General features: G+C 55.3%; 1 protein-coding gene across 2 annotated transcripts in view; it reads left to right on the top strand.

The window, feature by feature from the left end:
* Nucleotides 1-20,925, top strand: part of MYH9 (myosin heavy chain 9) — a 93,374-nt gene that overhangs the window by 60,022 nt on the left and 12,427 nt on the right. For both annotated transcript variants that reach the window (XM_067697928.1, XM_067697927.1), the window contains exons 11-27: nt 52-170; nt 1,939-2,091; nt 3,095-3,268; nt 3,955-4,128; nt 6,426-6,540; nt 9,037-9,230; nt 9,559-9,680; nt 10,462-10,531; nt 12,362-12,522; nt 13,370-13,478; nt 14,497-14,628; nt 15,024-15,230; nt 15,754-15,891; nt 16,537-16,660; nt 18,606-18,777; nt 19,561-19,773; nt 20,435-20,579. In XM_067697928.1, the coding sequence (XP_067554029.1) occupies nt 52-170; nt 1,939-2,091; nt 3,095-3,268; nt 3,955-4,128; nt 6,426-6,540; nt 9,037-9,230; nt 9,559-9,680; nt 10,462-10,531; nt 12,362-12,522; nt 13,370-13,478; nt 14,497-14,628; nt 15,024-15,230; nt 15,754-15,891; nt 16,537-16,660; nt 18,606-18,777; nt 19,561-19,773; nt 20,435-20,579 (2,522 nt within the window). The remainder of the gene's footprint in view (nt 1-51; nt 171-1,938; nt 2,092-3,094; nt 3,269-3,954; nt 4,129-6,425; nt 6,541-9,036; nt 9,231-9,558; nt 9,681-10,461; nt 10,532-12,361; nt 12,523-13,369; nt 13,479-14,496; nt 14,629-15,023; nt 15,231-15,753; nt 15,892-16,536; nt 16,661-18,605; nt 18,778-19,560; nt 19,774-20,434; nt 20,580-20,925) is intronic.

Genomic DNA, 20,925 nt, shown 5'->3' with positions numbered 1-20,925 from the left:
TTTAATTCAAGCCTTTTACCCCTTCCCTCCTTACCCTTTGAAAATCGTCAGCTGCCCAAAAAGTGTCCCACCTGTTGGGTATCAACGTGACCGATTTCACCAGAGGAATCCTCACCCCTCGCATCAAGGTGGGACGGGATTACGTCCAGAAGGCTCAGACGAAGGAGCAGGTAAGCCCTCGGGCTGGGGTCGGGCCGCTGCAGTGGCCAGGTTGAGGCCTGCGCTGCAGCATCCTCGGTGTTCGGTACTGTCGCCTGGGTTCCTCACTGGGTCCTCACAGCACCTCGGAGAGCAGGTGGTGTTACCCCCACTGAGAGCACAAGGAAGCTGGGCCCAGGGTCCAGGAACATGGCCAAGGCCCCCGCCTAGGAAGCGCCGCCCTCGGTGGGAACTCTGGGCTGCCATGTGCCTGTTCCCTGGAGTCGATGTTGAGCTGATGGGTGGGCGAGGATGCAGGGGTATCCTGTTCCAGGATAAAGCGAGGCAAGCCCAGAGCGTTCCTGTAGCACAACTCATCCTGGTGCCAGGGCGGCGGCACCCGCCATTCTTGGAGCCCAGGCCTCAGGGCTGTCTGTCCCCCACGTGCTGTCCTGCTGCACGTGGCGAGAGCCGGGCAGGGGTCTGTGCTGCTCGCACGTACCCGCCGCCCAGGACCCGAGTCCCTGCCCGCAGGGCCTCTGTGGGTGGTTTCTAGTTTCTCTCACGGCCCTGGCGCTGGGTGGTTTTAGGCCGCTGCTCCTCCCGTCTCTCAAAATTTCTTTGAATTCACCTTGCTGAGTTCTTTTTCCAAAGGGTGCCGCCCACTGGGCCTCCCGCTGGCGGCTGACAGCTGGTTCTGGGCAAAGCCCTCCCTCCAAAGCTGTTTTCAGAAGGCAGCGGGCATGATCATGACCAACTGTCCATTTCCCTGATAATTAAAGAAGCTTAATTTTTTCATTATGAAAATACTACATGAACACTTAAGATTCAGAAAAATCAAAGAAGTCTAGAGATGGAAAAAAATTGCCCCAGTCCTACCCAGTGATGCTTACTGGGCAGCTTTTTCCTTCCTGCAAGGCCTTTTCCTTCTTTCTTTTTTTTTAAACTACTCTTTTTTTTTTAAAATTTACTTATTTATTTATTTTTTGGCTGCATTGGGTCTTCATTGCTGTGCGCGGCCTTTCTCTAGATGCGGCGAGCGGGGGCTACTCTTCGTTTCGTGGGCGGGCTTCTCATTGCGGTGGCTTCTCTTGTTGCAGAGCACTGGCTCTAGCTACGCGGGCTTCAGTAGTTGTGGCTCACGGGCCGTAGAGCACAGGCTCAGTAGTTGTGGCTCACAGGCTTAGTTGCTCCGTGGTGTATAGGATCTTCCCGGACCAGGGCTCAAACCCGTATCCCCTGCATTGGCAGGCGGATTCGTAAGCACTGTGCCACCAGGGAAGCCCCCTTTTTTTCCTTTTTAAACGTAGTTGTCACCTTGGCTTTTCATTACGGAACTTCTTGAACATTTGCACAGTAAAGTGGAGAATAGCGCAGGGAGCCCATGTGCCCATCACACAGGCGTCTTCAGGAGTCACTGACTCAAGGCCAAGCTTGGTTCCTGGTTCATCTGGTCGCCCTGCACCCCTAACTGTGTAACTTGAAGCAAATCTCGGACATCTTGTCATTTCTTCTGTAGATACTTCAGTTCATCTCCATTTATTTTAAAAAGGTCTTTGCAGATGTCTAAGTTCACTCTGCCTGTATTGTTGGATATTTAGGTTACTGCAGCTTCCTTCATTGTAGACAACACCACAGTGAACGTGTTTGTGCATGAAGCTTTTTTTCCATCCTTGGGGCTGTTTCTCTTGGTGGGGGGGGGGGGGCGGTCCACAGGGGATATTACTGGGGCAGAGGGAATGAGGACTTGAAGGCTTCCTGTATCTGACTCCCCGCCCCCCCGGGTGTCCCCTGCACCAGGCTGACTTTGCCATTGAGGCCTTGGCCAAGGCCACCTACGAGCGCATGTTCCGCTGGCTGGTCCTGCGCATCAACAAGGCTCTGGACAAGACCAAGAGGCAGGGCGCCTCGTTCATCGGGATCCTGGACATCGCCGGCTTCGAGATCTTCGATGTGAGCTTCTCCCTTTTGCCCCCTCCCGCCTCCTGAGCCTCTGGGCTGCCTTCTCCTGGGACTGGGGTCCTTTCTCCCATAGCCCCACAGCAATGCGAGCTGGCCACCTCCTTGCTTGTGTGGAGACACAAGACGCCGGTTGGGTGTATTTTTAGCTTAAACAAGATGCCCGGTGGGGTGAATTGGGAGATTGGGATTGACATATATACGCTAATATGTATAAAGTGGATAACTAATAAGAACCTGCTGTATAAAAAAATAAATAAAATAAAATTCAAAACTTAAAAAAAAAAAAGAAAAGATGCCCTTTGCCAACCAGAAATGCTGGCAAGAATGATACCTTCTGGATGGGGTTCCAGGAGGCCTCATGGACAGGGGCTTTCTGTTGATTCATTGTTTATGTATTCTCAAATATTATGAGCGTTGTGACAAGATATGGTCCCTGCCCATAAAGACATCAGGTAGGAAAAACTGATAAAGTAGATCAGCAGAGGTTCTTATCCTGGGGTCCATGGCAGATTTCAGAGGAACCATGAACGTGGGTGGGGAAAAAAAATCACCTCTTTATTTTTACTAACTTTTCATTGAAATGATGCAGTGTTTTGAATTGTGGCTTGAACAGAGTGTGCAGACCTCAGTTGCATTAACAGTGGTTGGATGTGTCACCACTAGAAATCAGACGTTTTCACGTCACAGCAGTCATTGAAGAGATATAATATCAGTTACGTTCGTCTCCTTCAAAATTCTGGAAGTTGTTAAGCCTGTGACTCGTGCCTTTTAATGAAGGAGCACCGTGTATTCCTGTCACAATATTTTGATAATTACATTTCAGCATAACTTCTTTCTTTTAGAATCTATTTTATGCGTTTAAAAACTTTATCCTGAGATAAGGGACTTTACAGGCTGCTGGCGAGGTCCGTGGGCCCAGGAGGTTCTTGCCAAGGGACTTGCAGGCCGTGTAGTGGGAGGGTGGCACGTCCGTGACCCTGTCTCCCTCTTGCAGCTGAACTCCTTCGAGCAGCTGTGCATCAACTACACCAACGAGAAGCTGCAGCAGCTCTTCAACCACACGATGTTCATCCTGGAGCAGGAGGAGTACCAGCGCGAGGGCATCGAGTGGAACTTCATCGACTTCGGCCTCGACCTGCAGCCCTGCATCGACCTCATCGAGAAGCCAGTAAGAGCCACACCTGGGGGGGCTTCACCACCGCCCTCTTCGCTCTGCCCTTCTGGGGCTGGAACTACCCAGAATTCTGACATGAAACGATTTGCTTTTGCGATGAGTTTTTTTTTCATCAGTTGCATTTTCTAACAAACAAGAACCCACGTGGCTCCCAGGCCTGTCAGCCAGTCCTCACGATGTCCGAGTCTGCTCTCTTGTTTTATAAACTCAGTGTACGGAAGGCTTTTGGGGCTCTGGGGTGCTTCCTCCTCCTCGGGGGGCTTGTCCTAAGTGTCACCTGTCACCATGTAGCTGTGTGGATATGGAGGGCGGGGGAGGGGATGCGGAGGGACTCGGGGAACGGGGCATCTGCTGGGGGCAGCCTCTGGACGTGGGCCGGGGGTCTGCTTGGCCCATCAAGCCCGCCAAGGGATTTCCAGTGCACTCATTGGAGAGCCCTTCTGATGCAGCTGTAGCCTAGACCCCAGCAGTTTCTTTTGAGCTAGAGCTCTTAAATTGAGTCCTTTCGGCAGTGCTGCTTCTTCTTCTTCCTCTTCTTCTTCTTCTTCTGTTTTTTTTTCCTCCCTGCGGGGAAGCACTGCCTACCTTCTGGAGAGATTCTGGGCTTGGGCTTCTTACGAGGGCAGGAATGGGTGGGTTTCCAGGTCGAGCTCACCCGTGCGACGCTGTGCTTCCTCCAGGCAGGCCCCCCAGGCATCCTGGCCCTGCTGGACGAGGAGTGCTGGTTCCCCAAAGCCACGGACAAGAGTTTCGTGGAGAAGGTGGTGCAGGAGCAGGGCACCCACCCCAAGTTCCAGAAGCCCAAGCAGCTGAAGGACAAAGCGGATTTCTGCATCATCCACTACGCTGGCAAGGTGAGGCGCACACGTACAGGAAGGTGTCGGCCGGACCTGCGTAGGAGACTTAGAGGCGATTCTAAGACCGGGAGCCCCGAGGTGTGGGGCGGGGCGCAGTATCCTTGTCCCGTGACTCGTCCGATAATGTGCCTGGTGCCTTCAGCATTCACGGGACTCCCCCACCTCGCCAAGCACCATCACGTGTTCCGTTTTGTTAGAAGCTTGCAGCAATCCTGTGAGGTGCTCAGGCTGGTGTCCTGTTGTGTCTTATCATTAGGTGCATTTTCCAGGTGCGGAAATGAGATTTGTGCTAAAGACGCAGGCCGTGGAGTCTGTGTTAGAGCTCTGCCCCTGTGTGACTTTGGGCTGGTTCCCTCACTTCTCTGAGCCTTGGTTGAGTCACATGGAAAGTGGGGGTGACCACCACTGAACTGGGTAACAGGGATTAAAGGAGCTTGTGAGCCCAGAGTCGGCGGTCGGTGCTCTGGGGCAGGGCCTCTCAGCCTCCACACTGCCCACTCGGGGGCCGGGTCAGTCTGTGGTTGGGGCCCGTCCTGTGTGTTATAGGATGTTTGTCAGTGTCTCTGGCTTCTCCCCACCAGAGGTCAGCAGCACCCTCCCTACTTGCCAAACCAGAAATGTCTCCAGACATCCCAGAACATCTGCCACATGGGGGTGGCACAGTCCTCTGGGTGAGACACACCCATAGATGATGGCTTTGTTATTGCCAAGGCCACCGGCCAGTAAGTGGCAGAGCTGCCTTCACACCAGCTGGCTTGTTCCTGGGGCTTGAACCTAACTGAACAGGGATGTCCCGAGTCTGCAGAGGTCCGTGCTTAGACTAAAGCTGGGTTTTCTCAGCAAACTGTGTTGCTTGCATGGAGTATCTAACTATTGGTTACACTCGGGTGTGTGATGAGATTTATTTATTTTGGGGGGCTGTGCCGTGCGGCTTGCAGGATCTAAATTCACCAACCAGGGATCGAACCCGGGCCCACAGCAGCGAAAGTGCCGAGTCCTAACCAGTGGACCACCAGGGAATTCCCACAAGCTCCCTGTTTAAAAAACCTCTGTTTTCTCGTTACCTAAGGTAACGGCACCTAAAGCCCCATTTCCACTTCCACCCCTGTTAGAAATATAGCAGGGCTTTTGTTGTACTGTTGTCTGTGATGCGGAAACTGGGAACACCCAAAAGCCCCCGAGGGGCCTGAGCGGTGAGACTGACCGCGTGCATCCTCGCCTGCGCTGCACCACAGCAGCTAAAAGGACAAGGATGCTGCCTGTGCCCGGGGGACAGATGGCCGAGACACTAAGCTCCAGGGTTTGTCGTCTCCCAGGAGGTAACTCTGCCCCTAGGGAGAAAGAAGCCACCATCCTGTACCTTGTCATCAATAGCAGTATGTGTGCGGAAACCTGTCGAGAGGGGCCAGGAGGGGACCACCGGCTGAGAGCGGCGGTTACTGCTATGTGGTTTAGGGCGGGAGTTGCAGCAGCTTCCCGCTCTGTTTGTATTGTTAGAATACATAATGTTGTACCACTCTTGTTATTAAGGACATATTTCAAAAAAGATAAGAATAAGGGGCTTCCCTGGTGGCACAGTGGTTAAGAATCCGCCTGCCAATGCAGGGAACACGGGTTCGAGCCCTGATCTGGGAATATCCCACATGCTGCAGAGCAGCTAAGCCCGTGCGCCACAACTACGGAGCCCGGGAGCCACAACTACTGAGCCCACGTGCTGCAACTACTGAAGCCCGCGTGCCTAGAGCCCGTGCCCCGCAACAAGAGAAGCCACCGCAATGAGAAGCTGGTGCGCCGCAACTAGAGAAAGCCCGCGCACAGCAACAAAGACCCAACTCAGCCAAAACTAAAATAAATTAATTAAAACAGAAAAAAAGATAAGAATAACACATATCCAGGAAAACCTGGGTATCCTGAAATGACAAAGAAAAAGTAAAACTTACTTGCCTGTTACTAAAAAGAAATATTACCACATTTTGGTTAACGTCCTTTCAGGATTTTTTCTTTATGTTCACGTTACCTTAAAAAAATTAAAAACAGAACATTCCGTGGTGTAACTATAACCATTTGCTTGGGGTTCGCGTGGCTTAAATTTTTTGCTTTCTGCGTGATTCCGCAGAGAACATCTCATGGAGGCTCCGCCCTGGCCACTCATCATTTCCTTCTTGGGGATGCAAATGCCGGGCCGGGGGTTCACAGTTTTTAATGTTTCCGCCTGTGGGGTCGGCTGGTCATCGGAGAGGCTGCGCGCGCCGAAGTCCCCCAAGCAGCCCGTAACCTGGGGTCCCGTCTTGCAGGTGGATTACAAAGCTGACGAGTGGCTGATGAAGAATATGGACCCGCTGAACGACAACATCGCCACGCTGCTGCACCAGTCCTCCGACAAGTTCGTCTCAGAGCTGTGGAAGGATGGTACGCCCTTGGCCCTCACCCCGCCTCCCGGTGCCCCCGGCTGGGCCTCTTCCCTCCACGGCAGCGGGCCGAGCCCAGGACGTGGACCGCTTAGCACCCGGGAGCCTGGGATCCTCCGACCCTTACGGTCACCCTGTCCTTGAGCCCCGAGCATCCTTGAACATGCTGCGCAGCCACTTGCTCTTGGGCAGAGGCTTCCCTGGGCTCCGCGGCCACAGACAAGCCCTTTCTAGCGCGGGGGGTGGGGGGGGTCGCGTGATGGCCCGGCGCCCAGGTTCCCGTCCCACTCCTTACTGCCTCCCTGCCTCTCCCCGGTAGCTGGTAGCTCCGGAAGTCGTTCTTTTCCTTGTCTCTGCTGGTCTCTCCTCCCTTCTGCCTGGGTGTTGCTTTAACCTCTCTGTTGCAGAGACGCAGAGCACCCAGAGAGCCCATTTCTATCAGCGCTTTCCTACCCTCCTCCTCCTAGAACCAGGTGACTGGCTGCCCGGTGCGGCGTCCGTCCGTGTGTGGTGCACCCAGGGCTGCGTGACGAGCGCTTCTGCTCAGCGTTCTCTGCCGTGGCTGCTGCTGCCTGACTGTGCCCCTTCCCTGGTCTCGGCCCCGGGCTTGTGGGGAGGGCCCTTCCCCCTCCCCATCGCCTCCAGGCCTCCAGTGGAAAACCAGGCACATCAGGGCCGTGTTTTGATATTGACACTTCTTGTTAGATCTTAAAAGGAAAAAAAATCATTTTACAATCTATATCCCCTTCAGAACTCCCGCCCGTGAAGGCGGCGTCTCATTGATTGCATGGCTGCCGTGTCTCAGCACGAGGTGCTGTGCGCACTGCTGTTACACGTTCGTGTGTCTGTGCGTGCGTGCACCTGTGTGTGTACGCAGCAGTCACCTGCTCCTCCCGGGCCAGGCCTTCCGGGGGCAGGGCACACTTACATGAAACGGCGAGTTGTTACGGGGCGTGTTTGACCTCACGCTGGGCAACCTGAGTGGCCGTCACAAGCCACCCACTCCCAGGACACCTTTGGTGGCCAGAGGGGCCCTGCGGTGGCTGCATGAGGTCCAGATGCCTCCCGTTTTAATTGAGAGGGTTCATCGGGTCCATCCTCACTCCCAGCTTCCCTCTTGAGCAACAGTCCTTTGTGTTGCCTTCAAAAAAATAAGAGATCTGGCCGCAGAGGAATAGGAAACCGACTTTGTCACAGAATTCTTAACTTTTGTAGCCAGCAATGGAAGCTTTCAAATTTAACATTGGCTCTTGCTTAAGACTGGCCTCAAATTGCCGGCCACTTAGGTTGGGTTTGTTCGTTGTTTTGTTTCCGCCTGGGAGGAAGCAGTTCATTTCATTGTTCTGGGTGGGAGCCATGGTGATGAGGGCTTCTTCCTTGGAGGGTGGGCTTAGATGATAAAGACCCCTGAGCTTGGAGACCAGGGGAGACGAGAGGGAGAAGGGGTCGTCACTGGCAGAAGTGGTTGTCTGGAACTCTCTGCTCCGACACCATTCCTGCTGCGCTAGGTCCCTGATGTAGAGAGCCCTGCGTGGGGCCGCTGCAGACAGAGAGGGGCTCGTCCAGAGTCCTGCAGGCGACGGCAGAGTCGCTTTAGAGCTCCTGCCTTCTGACTCCTAGCCCAGTGCTCTCGGGTAAAGGTCAACCTGAATTCAGGGTGCTGAGTTTTTCATTTCATCTGGGATCCGAGGACTACAGGGTTCCTGTAAGTCAAGTTGAACACCTCCTCGGAGCCAGGCAAGTGGGCGAGCTTGGCTCGCCGCTCCAAAATGCGTTATTAGGTCTGTTTTCTTTTTACAGTTATTCTCATAGCAAAGGGTTGCTATTTACCAGCCATCACAACACTCACCAAAAGGCTACACAGCGCCTATCAACTTATCTGAATCGCAGCTAGTGTGAAAGGGGATTCTGTTTTGTTTTGTTTTGTTTTGGAGTATAATTGCTTTACAATGTTGTGTTAGTTTCTGCTGTACAATGAAGTGAATTAGCTATATGTACACCTATATGTCCTCCCTCCCACCCCCATCCTCCACCCTCAACACACACACATCCCCCCCATCTAGGTCGTCACAGAGCACTGAGCTGAACTTCCTGTGCTTCCAGGTTCCCACTAGCTATCTGTTTTACACATGGTAGTGTATAAACGTCAATCCTAATCTCCCAGTGTTAGCTCTGTCGTGTCTCTGGGTTAGGAGCTTTCCAGGGTGGCTGAGATGAGCGCCGTGGATGTGGAGTTAGCCTTCACAGGTGCGCTGCTCCCCTCAGTGGCTCTGCAGCCTTTCCAAAGAGTGCTTCCTGCTTTCTGCTCCTTGCTCACAAGGCCACCTTCGCTCAACATTTGGAGATGACTTTAGCCTGCTGTGTAGACTCCAAGTGGAAACAGTCTGCTGTTCCGTAGTCTCCTCTCTTTCTGTCCAGATTGTCTGTCTGTCTTTCCCACCCCTCCGCCCTCACCGGGACCGCCGGGTACTCAAGTGCTTCTGCGTGCTCTCTGCAGTGGACCGCATCATCGGCCTGGACCAGGTGGCTGGCATGTCGGAGACGGCGCTGCCAGGGGCCTTCAAGACACGCAAGGGCATGTTTCGCACGGTGGGACAGCTGTACAAGGAGCAGCTGGTCAAGCTCATGGCCACGCTGAGGAACACCAACCCCAACTTCGTCCGCTGCATCATCCCCAACCACGAGAAGAAGGTGTGGGCGGGCACACATGCGGGCCACTCCACTCTGGTCTGTCTCCCTGTGCAGAAGCTCTGTCCCCCGCCGCACACAGTGGCCTCGGTTAAGTTCCCCGGCGGGGTGGCTCAGGCACCCTTAGGGGCTAAGCTGCCTTCGTAGCCTGTGTTTCTGCCTCTCCCGGACCTGGATCACGTAATTAACTGGGCTGTCAAAACCTGTGGGCGGCAGCGACTCCCAACTCCCTTGGGGGCTTTTGCCCTGTTTCATGCAGAGGGGGCTGCCCCTCTCTCCATCAGTTCCTGGGCGCAGAAGTAAGAGCAGGTGCGTGTATTTTCCTCCCTAGGCTGGCAAGCTGGACCCCCATCTGGTGCTGGACCAGCTGCGCTGCAACGGGGTTCTCGAGGGCATCCGAATCTGCCGCCAGGGCTTCCCCAACCGCGTGGTCTTCCAGGAGTTCCGGCAGAGGTGAGCAGGGCCCAGGGCCGGCTGCATCCCAGCAGGGGCCTCCGGTAGGGGAGCCGTTTCCTCGTCCACATGGAGTTGAGTTCCGGCCGGCTCCTCACACGGTTCTCTGTGCCACCGTCTGCGGGAGGAGGGATTTCTCTGTTTTGTTTCTGAAACAAAAGTTATCTCATTGGCTTTCACTCCTAGTCACTTTGGGAGCCTGGCGCTGTTTGCTACAGTTAGAGGAGCTCTGGAAAGAAATTAAAGGAGGATCAGCTGGAGCCTTGGGTATTAAAGGAACTTGATGGAAATGGAAGTCTGCTATGTGTGCAGAGGGGGACAGTAGTGACACCGGCTTCTTTGCTTAATGACTGTGTTTAGCGCCAGTTGCCGTCTTGATGCAGCCCTGGGTTTAATTTCTTGGACCACCCCGTTGATTGGTGGTTCCCTGCAGCGTCTCAGTGAAGAGGTGGGCGTGGCCTTCTGTTCTGGGGTTACAGACGCGGATGCTGGGTGATTAGCAGTTAGTAAGCCCACTGCAAAACTCACCCTTGAGTGAATGAAACAGCCCGACATGAGTTTCCATTCGCTTTCTGGAAAGCACCAGGCCTTCCTCGTGCCATTTGGCCTAAGGAAAGAGCAGGGCGGGGTTCACCAAATGTTCCCTTTCCTTAGGAGACTCTGTGGAAAGAATTCTACATCTGCTACACCACAGGGACGACCCTAATCTCTCACGTATGTTCCAGGCCACGTGGAATCCAAGCGAGGGCTAACCTGACCTGGCTGTCCTTCTCTTCCTCAGATACGAGATCCTGACACCAAATTCCATTCCTAAGGGCTTCATGGATGGGAAGCAGGCGTGTGTGCTCATGGTGAGTCGAGCTGCTGGCCCCGCCTCCTGTGTTGGGTGACCCGTGGCCTGCTGGGCATCCGTGTGGCCAGCGCCCCTGTGACTGGACAGGGTCCTTTGCATCCATTGGCACCGTGCTCTCTTGTTCCTCCAACAAGCCGGTTCTGACTCTGCCAGGTGCCCTGAGCGGCAGCCCCCTTAGCCCTTGGTGGGGTCAGGACAGCGTGTGGGAGCCAGGTGGGAGGGAGGAGGCCAGAGCCGCGGCGTGGCAAGGCTGTGGTGTGAGACGGCCTCTTCCTTTTGGGCACGTTCTGGTTCTTTCTTGCGCACGTCTCCTCCGGTCTTCACATGCGGTGTGGTCGGCGGGGCAGCTTGCCACCAGGGCGCCACGACCAGCCCAAAGCTGCCGGTGTCTGAGTTTCTGGACCTTTCCTCTCTTTCCCCCAGCTCTGAACCAGTGCCTGACGGGCAGTGGGCACTGGATTCTGCATAGCGAATGAAGGCCCTGTGGTGACCCAGTGGCCGCGCTGAGGCTGTACCCACTCAGTCGTTTTTCTGCTTTGCAGGCAGGCGTCCCGCTGGGCCTGACGTGTCCAGAGTCAGTAGCCACCACCTCCTGCTTGCTTTACTTCGCGTTCTTTCCAAAGAGTCAGCCGAGGATAGGCCGGGCTTGGGGGTGGGGGAGGAAAGAGAAGAGGGAAGAAAAATTCAACACCTGCTCTGTGCAAAGCAGCACATTAAGGGACAGGGAGATGGGGGCTAGAAAAGGAGGGAGAAGACACATCTCCCTGCTCTCCGATGCTTGTCACCTGGCAGAGAGGAGGCGTGAAGGAAGAAGGGTGTGCCTCCAGCTCGTGTCTGGGCCGCTGTTTCTCCGGAGGCTGAGTTAGCTGCTGGCCAGTGAGGGGTGTCCCCACTTCTGGCATAAGCAGGTCCCCTCCGTCCAGCCCTGCAGGGAAGATGGGCAGCTTGGGCTCTTCATGCCGGGAGGGAGGTGGGGCGCGTGGCCGGGGGATGCCCTCAGTGGCTCCACCTGCCCTGGGCTTCCCTCTTCACAGGGCCTCTGCCGGGTCGTTCGTGGACACCAAGGCCCCCCGATCCCACTTACCCTATTCAAGGCTCTGCCTCTTGGAGCTTGTTCTAAATCTCTTCTCTCCCAGGCAGACAGTTGGACAGACAGACCCTTGCCCGTGGGCTTAGTAAAAGAGCCTGGTTCCTGTACCAGAACAGCCCGGTAATGGTAATGACGGCTGAAGCCCGTTCGGCACTGGTCACACGCTTGACCCTGTGCTAGGTGCTTTCTGTGCGTTCTCTTGTTTGACTCCCACGGCTCTCCTAGAAAGGAGGTGCTATTATTTGCTTTGTCTGTTAACTTTTCTTTTAATTAAAGAAACCGTTATTCCCATTTTACAGCTGAGGAAATATGGGCTCACGGAGGTCAAGGCCTAGGGTCATCTAGTTAGTATTTGATCCTGGCCTGAGCTGGAGTCTCTGCTGGGCTTGGACCAAACAATGATGCTTGGCCACCTCTGCTTGGAGGGAGACTTGACTGGGCATTTGTAGAGCGTGACTGCAGTGTGCGGGGCGGCACGGGGAAGGAAGAGGAGACCTCCAGGCTCCCTTCAGGGCCGAGATTCTGTGCTTCTCTGCAAGTCTGACTCGTTACCTGCCCCATGCCGGCCCCCACCTGCCTGCTCCCCAGCGTGCCCCCGGCCGCGCTTTCCCTGCACCAGGAGAAGGCTGCCCACAGAGCAGGCCTGACCCAGGCTCCAGGCCCCTCCCCCGTCCTTGGCCTTGCTCCAGGGCTCCGCAGGGGTGGCAAGGGGTAAGTGGCCAACTCGCCTCCGTCTAGATCAAAGCCCTGGAGCTCGACAGCAACCTGTACCGCATCGGCCAGAGCAAGGTCTTCTTCCGGGCCGGCGTGCTGGCTCACCTGGAGGAGGAACGGGACCTGAAGATCACGGACGTCATCATCGGCTTCCAGGCCTGCTGCAGGGGCTACCTGGCCAGAAAGTGAGTCCTGGGACGCCCACCCCACCCAGCCTGCCCCGCGCTCGGGCCCTCCCAGCTCTCCTGTAGCGGAGGACACTGAGGAAGCGGTGGCCTGGGCGCCCTAGTGCCAGTCAGGTGTCGCCCCGGGAGGCCCCCGTGGCCTTCCCTGCCCCCCTACTTCCTGGATTTCTGCCTGAGGTTTAAAGTGAGCTGGTGGGAGGGGTGACTGCGCTTGGATTTGCTCGTCACGAAAGCTCCTACCACCGCTATTCCTTCCTGTGTCCCTCACGTAAGGATGACACCCAGAGCTGGCTGTCCCCAGAGGACGCCGTGCTCCCAGAGGAGGAGGTCAGCCTTGAGTCCCGAGCAGCTCCTGTGGGGGTCAGGGGCTGACTTGCTGCGGGAAGGTGGATGGGGCAGCTGCACATCTGTCCCCTGAGCCCTCCGTGTCTGTGCTCAGGGGTGTCTGTTCCAGCCTGAGATCTGAGCGCTGGGGAACGCAGCATGAGTTTGTGGAGTTTGGACAAATGGACCTGTGTAGGTCATCAGCTGCGGACGTTCTCCCTCTAAACCAAAGCCACAAGATCGTGGGTGGTACCAGGGTGGGGAGCTGCGGTCGATAGACGGACTTGATGACCAGGGCTCACACTTGACTCGGATCTGTGGTGACCTCGGCCCCAGGCACCCTCTGTGAGGTCACCCACAGGATTCTACCCGAAGCCGACCTCCTTCCCGCCACGTCTGTTTCGTGGTGCCCCCGGCAGGGGTCGGTCCCTCCGGAAAAGCCTCCACAAGTGAGGTCAGGACTGTCGGGAGGGAGGTGTGCCGTCCCCCACCTGGAGGGCTGACTGTGACCCTCGCCCCACAGGGCCTTCGCCAAGAGGCAGCAGCAGCTGACGGCCATGAAAGTCCTGCAGAGGAACTGTGCCGCCTACCTCAAGCTGCGCAACTGGCAGTGGTGGCGGCTCTTCACCAAGGTGGGTCTGGAAGGGCCTCCGCGTGACACGGGGGACGGGCAGGCCTCACGCTGGCCTCCTGCAGGGCTCAGGCCCTGGGGCTGGTACTTTGCCTTTGCGTCCCTGTGCTCAGCACAGGAGCCCTGGATGATCCTGCCCATGGGGTCTAGAGGGGTGTGAGCCGGGGCACGTGTCCGGCGTGGACGGCCACAGTGCTATCGGGCTGGGCTAGGGCGGCTCCTGGGATGTCAGGGCCCAGCCCGCCCACCACGGCTCCACGTGGAGACAGAGCTGCCCACCCAGAAACCACGGGCAGGTCAGAATCTGCGCCCGCTGGATGGGTCCTCCCTAGCCTTTACAAAAAGTTCGTTAATTAGTAAAGTTGTTCAGGCTGCTTTTGTTTATGATAAGTAATCTGTGGTAATTGCGAAAAGTTAGACTAACCACAAGGGTAAACAAGAAAATAAAAATTCACCTATAATCCCTTCATCCTTGTGCCAACGTCAATATTGAATAGATGTTTCCATGTTTAGTCTGCTTTTAAAAAATTTTTTTTTCACTCCCAGTAAATCTCTGCTGTGTAAACCACACACGTTCTTACGTAGCTGAGCTTTGACTTGTATAAACAGTCATGTACTTTGCATTTTGCATCTAAAATTCCTTCATGAGCATCATTTTTTAAAAGTCAGCATACTGTTCCCTAGAGCTGTTTCATAATTTATCTGACTATTTTTTCCAGCAGTGGATGTTTATCTCTCTGAAATTTTCACTGTTATAAACAACGCTGTCCTGAACATCTTCACGTACACATAGGGGTAGTTTCCCCGAAACGTAGTTAGTGGGTCAGAGGCCTATGGCACGCAGTACCAAATTGATTTCCAGAAAGATTGTACCCATTTGCACCTCCTCTGCCCTGCGTCCTACCTGCCCCTCACTCTCATGAGCTTGCGCTTCCACAGGTGAGGGGAAGGCGCCACGGCTCTCAGCCTGGACAGGCATCTTCCCCTGAGCACGTTTCCTCCTCAATCTCCTCTCCTAGGTCAAGCCGCTGCTGCAGGTGAGCCGGCAGGAGGAGGAGATGATGGCCAAGGAGGAGGAGCTGGTGAAGGTGCGGGAGAAGCAGCTGGCCGCTGAGAGCAGGCTCTCAGAGATGGAGACCCTCCAGTCCCAGGTGGGTGTCTGCAGGCTCTGCCCAGGCAGTGCTGCCACCTGCTGGCAACCAGTAGGCGAGGCATGCCTGGTTAATTTCTCTGCCGACCCTGTTCGGGGTTTCGTGATGTAGGAAGGCTACCCCATGGGATGGGAAGCTCATGAGTGTTGGGTTCAAGGCCCAGCCCCTCTCTGAGCCTGTTTCCTCAGGATCTTGACGTACAGCTCACGGAGCGGTGGTGAGGGACGGTGGACGTGATGTTTAAACATGCAGGGCAGCTTAAGCGTCCTCAGATGGGAGCTGCTCTCATCAGCAGGGTTTTCCCTGCAGGAGCCTGCACTGGAGACCAGTTCTCCTGTGGGTACAAGTGGCCCGAGGCGGCCGTAAGCGCTCACATTTCCCACGTGTTCTCGCAGCTCATGGCTGAGAAGTTGCAGCTGCAGGAGCAGCTCCAGGCAGAAACGGAACTGTGTGCTGAGGCCGAGGAGCTCCGGGCCCGCCTGACCGCCAAGAAGCAGGAGCTCGAAGAGATCTGCCATGACCTGGAGGCCAGGGTGGAGGAGGAGGAAGACCGCTGCCAGCACCTGCAGGCTGAGAAGAGGAAGATGCAGCAGAACATCCAGGTGCCCAGAGGAGGGGCAGGGCCGGACCTCAGGCATGGGGCGGGGGGTGGGCTGCGTGGGGAGCAGGGGTGCCACGAGTGCCATGGGAGGACAGCCTTTGTCCCGGGGGCAGCCTTGGAGACGTGTTCTCTTTGGGGATTTTTTTTTTTTTTTTTACGGCCGTGCCGCGCGGCTTGTAGGATCTTAGTTCCCTGACCGGGGATTGAACCCGGGCCCATCGGCAGTGAGAGCTCGGAGTCTGAACCACTGGAGCACCTGGGAATTCCCTGGGTGGTTATTTCTGACGTGTCAGATGCCTGCCCCACTGAGCGTCGAAGCCAATTTAATTCCCCTCCTCCGTCCTGGCTCTGGCTGGTCTGAGGAGCGGAGGGCGGATGCTTGCTGGACGAGGCCCCTCGGAACACGTGACCCCGCGATTGGACTGGGGTTCTTGTCCCCGCACCCTGGTTTTAAATACATGACCGCACACGTGGGGGCCGGGCCGCATCCAAGTTGCTCAGGCGTCGCCCCGGCTTCCCGTTAGGAACTGGAGGAACAGCTGGAGGAAGAGGAGAGCGCCCGGCAGAAGCTTCAGCTGGAGAAGGTGACCACTGAGGCCAAGCTGAAGAAGCTGGAGGAGGGCCAGATCATCCTGGAGGACCAGAACTGCAAGCTGGCCAAGGTGGGGCGGCAGCCCGGCAGCCGGGGCACGGGGGCGAGCGGCTGGGGCAGCGGCTCCAGGCTCGGGGCTGCGGCTGGGTCCCTGTCAGCGTCCGCCTGGCGGCAGATAACAGCTGGGAATCAAGTTAGAGGAGAAGGAGGGACAAGGTCAGGATGCTGACCTCCATCTCCAGAGGATGGGGGTGGCCAGGTTGACAGGGCAGGGCGGCTGCCCGGGACCCTGTGATGTGGGGAGTTACGCTGGCTGTGTGGCCGCCACTGTGGGATTAGGACTCCACTGGTGGCCACACAGAGCAGAAAGTGAGAAGGGCAGGGGCACTTTGGGGGGTGAGGACGGGGGAGGTCGAAGGCATGCAGGAGGTGGCGTCATCCCGCCTGCCCTGAATTCCCTCGCTGACGCTCACTGTCACCTGGCGGCTCTTCTCACCTGAGCAGAAAGGGGTGACGCAGGCCCAGCTATTGCAGGGGAGCTAGTGACCTTTCCGAATGACTCCTTTGATCCAGGAAATCCTAATGAACTTGACCAGGTGTTTAAGGCCCTGCCCCGCCATTCAGTCCTCAGTGTCGGGGTGAGCCGTGCCTTGAGGAGAGCTGACGTGTTCTGCGCTCAACTGACTTTAAGCTCTGACTCACCCTCGCCCCCCAGGAGAAGAAGCTGCTGGAAGACAGAATAGCCGAGTTCACCACCAACCTCACGGAAGAGGAGGAGAAATCTAAGAGCCTGGCCAAGCTCAAGAACAAGCACGAGGCGATGATCACCGACCTGGAGGGTAAGGGGGTGGCGGCAGCAATGGTCGGACTCGGGATCGCTCGAGTGTCCCCTGCTCGGGGGCCCAGCCTGGGCCTTGCTGCCAGGAGCTGGAGTGCCGGCCGGGTCTCCCGCTCGCTGTGTGCGGGCGAGGCTGGGGTCTGTGGTATCCGGCCGCTGCCCTCGAGACATGGGGGTCAGCGCCCGCTCCCTGTGGAGTCTGGACCTCCAGGCACTGGTTGGTAGGGACGCTCCCCCAAGTGACGAGCGTTGAGAATTGAGCTCTGGCGTTTCTCTCATGTCGCGCACCGTGCGTTTCCCAAGCTTCTGAGATTTCCTAGGAGCGTCTAGGTTTGACCGCGACTCTGCCACTTACTAGCTGTGTCATCTTGTACCTATTAATCTCCGTGAGCTTGAGTTTCTCTTACCTCTAAGGGGACACAGCGAAAGGGTGAGTGTGAGGAATGAACTAAATAATGCGCATGGACGTGCTGTGTGTGTTGTAAGATGCCGGGCAGGTATCGCGAGAGGCCGTTGCTTCACGTGGGGCAGGGAGACAAGTCATGCCTCCGTCTCCCTGTGCCCTGGGATCCGTGGTGGCTCGGAGGTTGGCACAAGCCCAGGTCTGTGCTGTCTGGGGACCCCTTGTGCCCCTGCCCCTTGAGAGGAGTGGTACAGGGGGCAAGGGGAGCCCAGACCACCGGGGGGGCTCTGAGCTCCAGCCAGAAACCACTGCTCCCTCTGGAGAGACGTGGGGCAGCCCGGTGCGCAGGGCAGTTGTCAGTGCCCAGTGGACGTAGGGCTGAAACCATCTGGGCTGGTCGCTAGGAGAATTTTCCCAGCTTGGTTTCTTGGCCCCTCCTGGGTGAAGGTGTTCAGACCATCAAGGGGAAGAGACGTCCTGACACAGAGATCTCTTCACCTGGGAATAGTCTGAAAGACTCCATCATCCAGGAGGTCCTGGAGCAGCAGGCCCTGGATTGGCAGACGTGAAAGTTTGACGCTAACAAGTCTTGCCAAAGATGTAGAACAGTCAGAACACACACACGCTGCCAGTGGGAGTATAACTTGGTAGACAGTTTCGGAGGACAGTCTGCCAGTGCCTAGTGAGGTTGAAGCTTTGCCTGCAACCCATCCCTCTTGTCCATGTGCCTTGGGAGTCATGGGCAAGAATGCTCACGGCTTCGTGGCTCAGGAGGGCACACAGCTGTAGGCTGTGCCCATCCTACAAGTGCCCATCAGCTGTAGGATAGACAGGTAAGTTGTGGTGTGTTCACATGGTGGAACACACAGACAGAAGTCCAAATGGGTCGATTACAGTGACACTTAAGTTGCTAAATGTCAAGATTTTAATGCTGAGCGACCAAGGTAAGACGAGGAATAAGAGTCGCCAGCCCTTACTGCGCACTCTATGGGCAGGCATGGTTCCAGGTGCTTTCAGATACCAACGCATCTGAGCCTCCCAGCAGCCTAAGGAAGTAGCTTGTCTTATAGCCTTACTACTCAGATGAGGCACAGAAAGTTAAGGACATCACCTAGGTGACGTCATAACAGGAGTCGTAAAGCCCATTGGACTCTGGTCCCGCTGTACCGTCTCCATAGAATTTATATAGGACAGATCCCTAATGTAAGTTCAGATTCATGCAGGACTAAATGTTATAATTTTTAGGGAGGCAGACATGGTGGAGCCTCAAAGGGAAACGAGGGAACTGTAAACATGAACTTTGGGGGAATAGTTCCCTTGGTGGGAAGGGTCAGTGGGTGGGGTTGGAGAGACAAGGACTTGGAAGCTTATGGTGACGTTCTTGCCCTTCATCCAGGAGTTGGGTATGAGTGTGAATCATGATCATTTAAACAGCACGGATGTTTTGTAACAAATATTTGGCATTTTATGTAAGATTTGAAGACAAAGACAGATCTGTAGCCACTGAGGGGTCTGTTCGCATCTCTCCATTCTTCCTTCTCAGAGCGCCTGCGAAGAGAGGAGAAGCAGCGTCAGGAGCTGGAGAAGACCCGCCGGAAGCTAGAAGGAGACTCCACGGACCTCAGTGACCAGATCGCCGAGCTGCAGGCTCAGATTGCTGAGCTCAAGATGCAGCTGGCCAAGAAAGAGGAGGAGCTCCAGGCTGCCCTGGCCAGGTGAGGGCCAGAGCATCAGCCAGTGCCCGCACTCTCAGCGTGCTCCCTGCTGTGGCTCTCGGTGCACCAGTGACTGCGGGCACGCGCTCCGCTGTTGTCTTGGAAGCCAATTAATGACAAAACATTTTCTGTTCACTAAAAGTGCAGTCTAAGGCTTCTCTGTCATTTGTAATTCCCCCAAAAATTCATCCACAACCCTAGTCATCCAATCATAGCAATTCTTTCCTTTCCTTTTTAAAATTTCATGGCTACAGGCATGCTTTTAAAAAATAGATTTTATTTTTCCAGGCATATTTAGATTCATAACAAAATTGAGCAGAAGTTACAGCGAATTCCCAAGTCCCCACGTGAACAGCCTCCCTCATTAGCAACCTCCCCCGCAAGAGTGATACATTTGTTACAATTCATGAATGTGCACTGACACATCATTATCCCCCAAAGTCGGAGCACATTTGTATTTCTACTTAGTTGCTGTAATCATGGACTGTAGCATTTTATTTCCTTTTTTTTTTTCAGTTAACATTTCATTTTTTTTTAATGTTTAAAGGACTGAATCTTAATTTGGAAAATGAAATGATTCTTCTGTAGGTTTTTGAATTCTCAAAGTGGAATAGCGCTAAGTCTTCTGGATGCGTCAGATGTTTTCGCTGAGAAGAGCTCCTAAGGGCCATGATTATGACTGCCAGAAGTGGCTTTGGCTGCACCCTCTGAAGCCTTTTCTGCAGACTCTGCTCTCCATAGGTGACAGTGACCTCGTCCTGATGTTGTTGCTCTCTTTGGCAGAGTGGAAGAAGAAGCCGCCCAGAAGAACATGGCCCTAAAGAAGATCCGGGAGCTGGAATCTCAGATTTCCGAACTCCAAGAAGACCTGGAGTCTGAGCGTGCTGCTAGGAATAAAGCTGAGAAGCAGAAACGAGACCTCGGGGAGGAGCTGGAGGCTCTAAAAACAGAGCTGGAGGACACTCTGGACTCCACGGCTGCCCAGCAGGAGCTCAGGTGTGTCTTGGGACCGACCACCCAAGTCGCTGAGGGATAGGGGTGGTGGTGCAGGGAAGGGGAGGCTGTAGCCTGGGAGGGATGGACCCCAAGTCTCTGCATACACACAGTGGCCAATTGTCATGGAGCAGAGAGCTCGGAAGCTGATGGTTCGTCAGCAGCTTCTCCCTAGAGTAGAAGAACTTGGCTTGGAGTTGGGATGAGGCAAGGGTGGGCTTTAAAGCTGAAAGGCTACAGATGCCTCTACAAAGTGTGTCTGTGGGGAATTCCCTTGCAGTCCGGTGGTTGGGACGCTGCGCTCCCACTGCAGGGGGCACGAGTTCCATCCCTGGTTGGGAAGCGAAGATCCTGCATGCCGCGGCCAAATAAATTAATTAATTAATTTAATTAATCTGCTTATAACTCACTCCTGGCTCCTCGTATTTAGAATAAAATCCAATTCCTTACATAAAAGGCCTACAGTACATTTAAAAAAAAAAAAAAAGTGTGTCTGTGAGCCTGGGCTGTAGGATGCATGGCCATGGAGAGAGGCCAGCGGGCAGAAAGCTTCCTGGGGTGGCCAGTGCCCCTTGCCGGGTGCTCTCTGCTGCCACAGAAGAGCCCCAGGGCAGCACCGCTCCTGGATCCCTGGCCTCCCTCCTGAGGGCGTTTCTCTGTCCAGGTCCAAACGTGAACAGGAAGTGAACATCCTGAAGAAGACCCTTGAGGAGGAGGCAAAGACCCACGAGGCCCAGATCCAGGAGATGAGACAGAAGCACTCGCAGGCTGTGGAGGAGCTGGCAGAGCAGCTGGAGCAGACGAAGCGGGTGCGTGGGCCTCCCCAGGACTGGCTCCGTGAGGCTCTGCCACGGTCAGGGGGCCCTTGCAGGGTCTAGGCTCCAGCCCCTCGTGGCTGTGTGACTTGGGGATGTAGGTCCCTCTGTGCCTCAGTTTCCCCATCTGTAAGGGAGGCTGATGATAGCCCGTCTCCTACAATTAATGTGAGAGTTGGAGTCGGTAACATGTGAGGCACTTGGATAGTAAGGGCTCGGTAAGTTGTTCAAGAATCATTTATTCTCATTATTACCTTGTTCATCAACCTGCCAGACCAGAAGATTTCATGGAATTGGAGCGACTCTGAGTTTCAGAGGGCCATCGGGGTCCCCTTTTCTG

The sequence above is a fragment of the Pseudorca crassidens genome, chromosome 11, assembly GCF_039906515.1.
Source record: "Pseudorca crassidens isolate mPseCra1 chromosome 11, mPseCra1.hap1, whole genome shotgun sequence".
Classification (NCBI taxonomy): domain Eukaryota; kingdom Metazoa; phylum Chordata; class Mammalia; order Artiodactyla; family Delphinidae; genus Pseudorca; species Pseudorca crassidens.
This window is presented reverse-complemented; position numbering and strand designations above follow the sequence as displayed.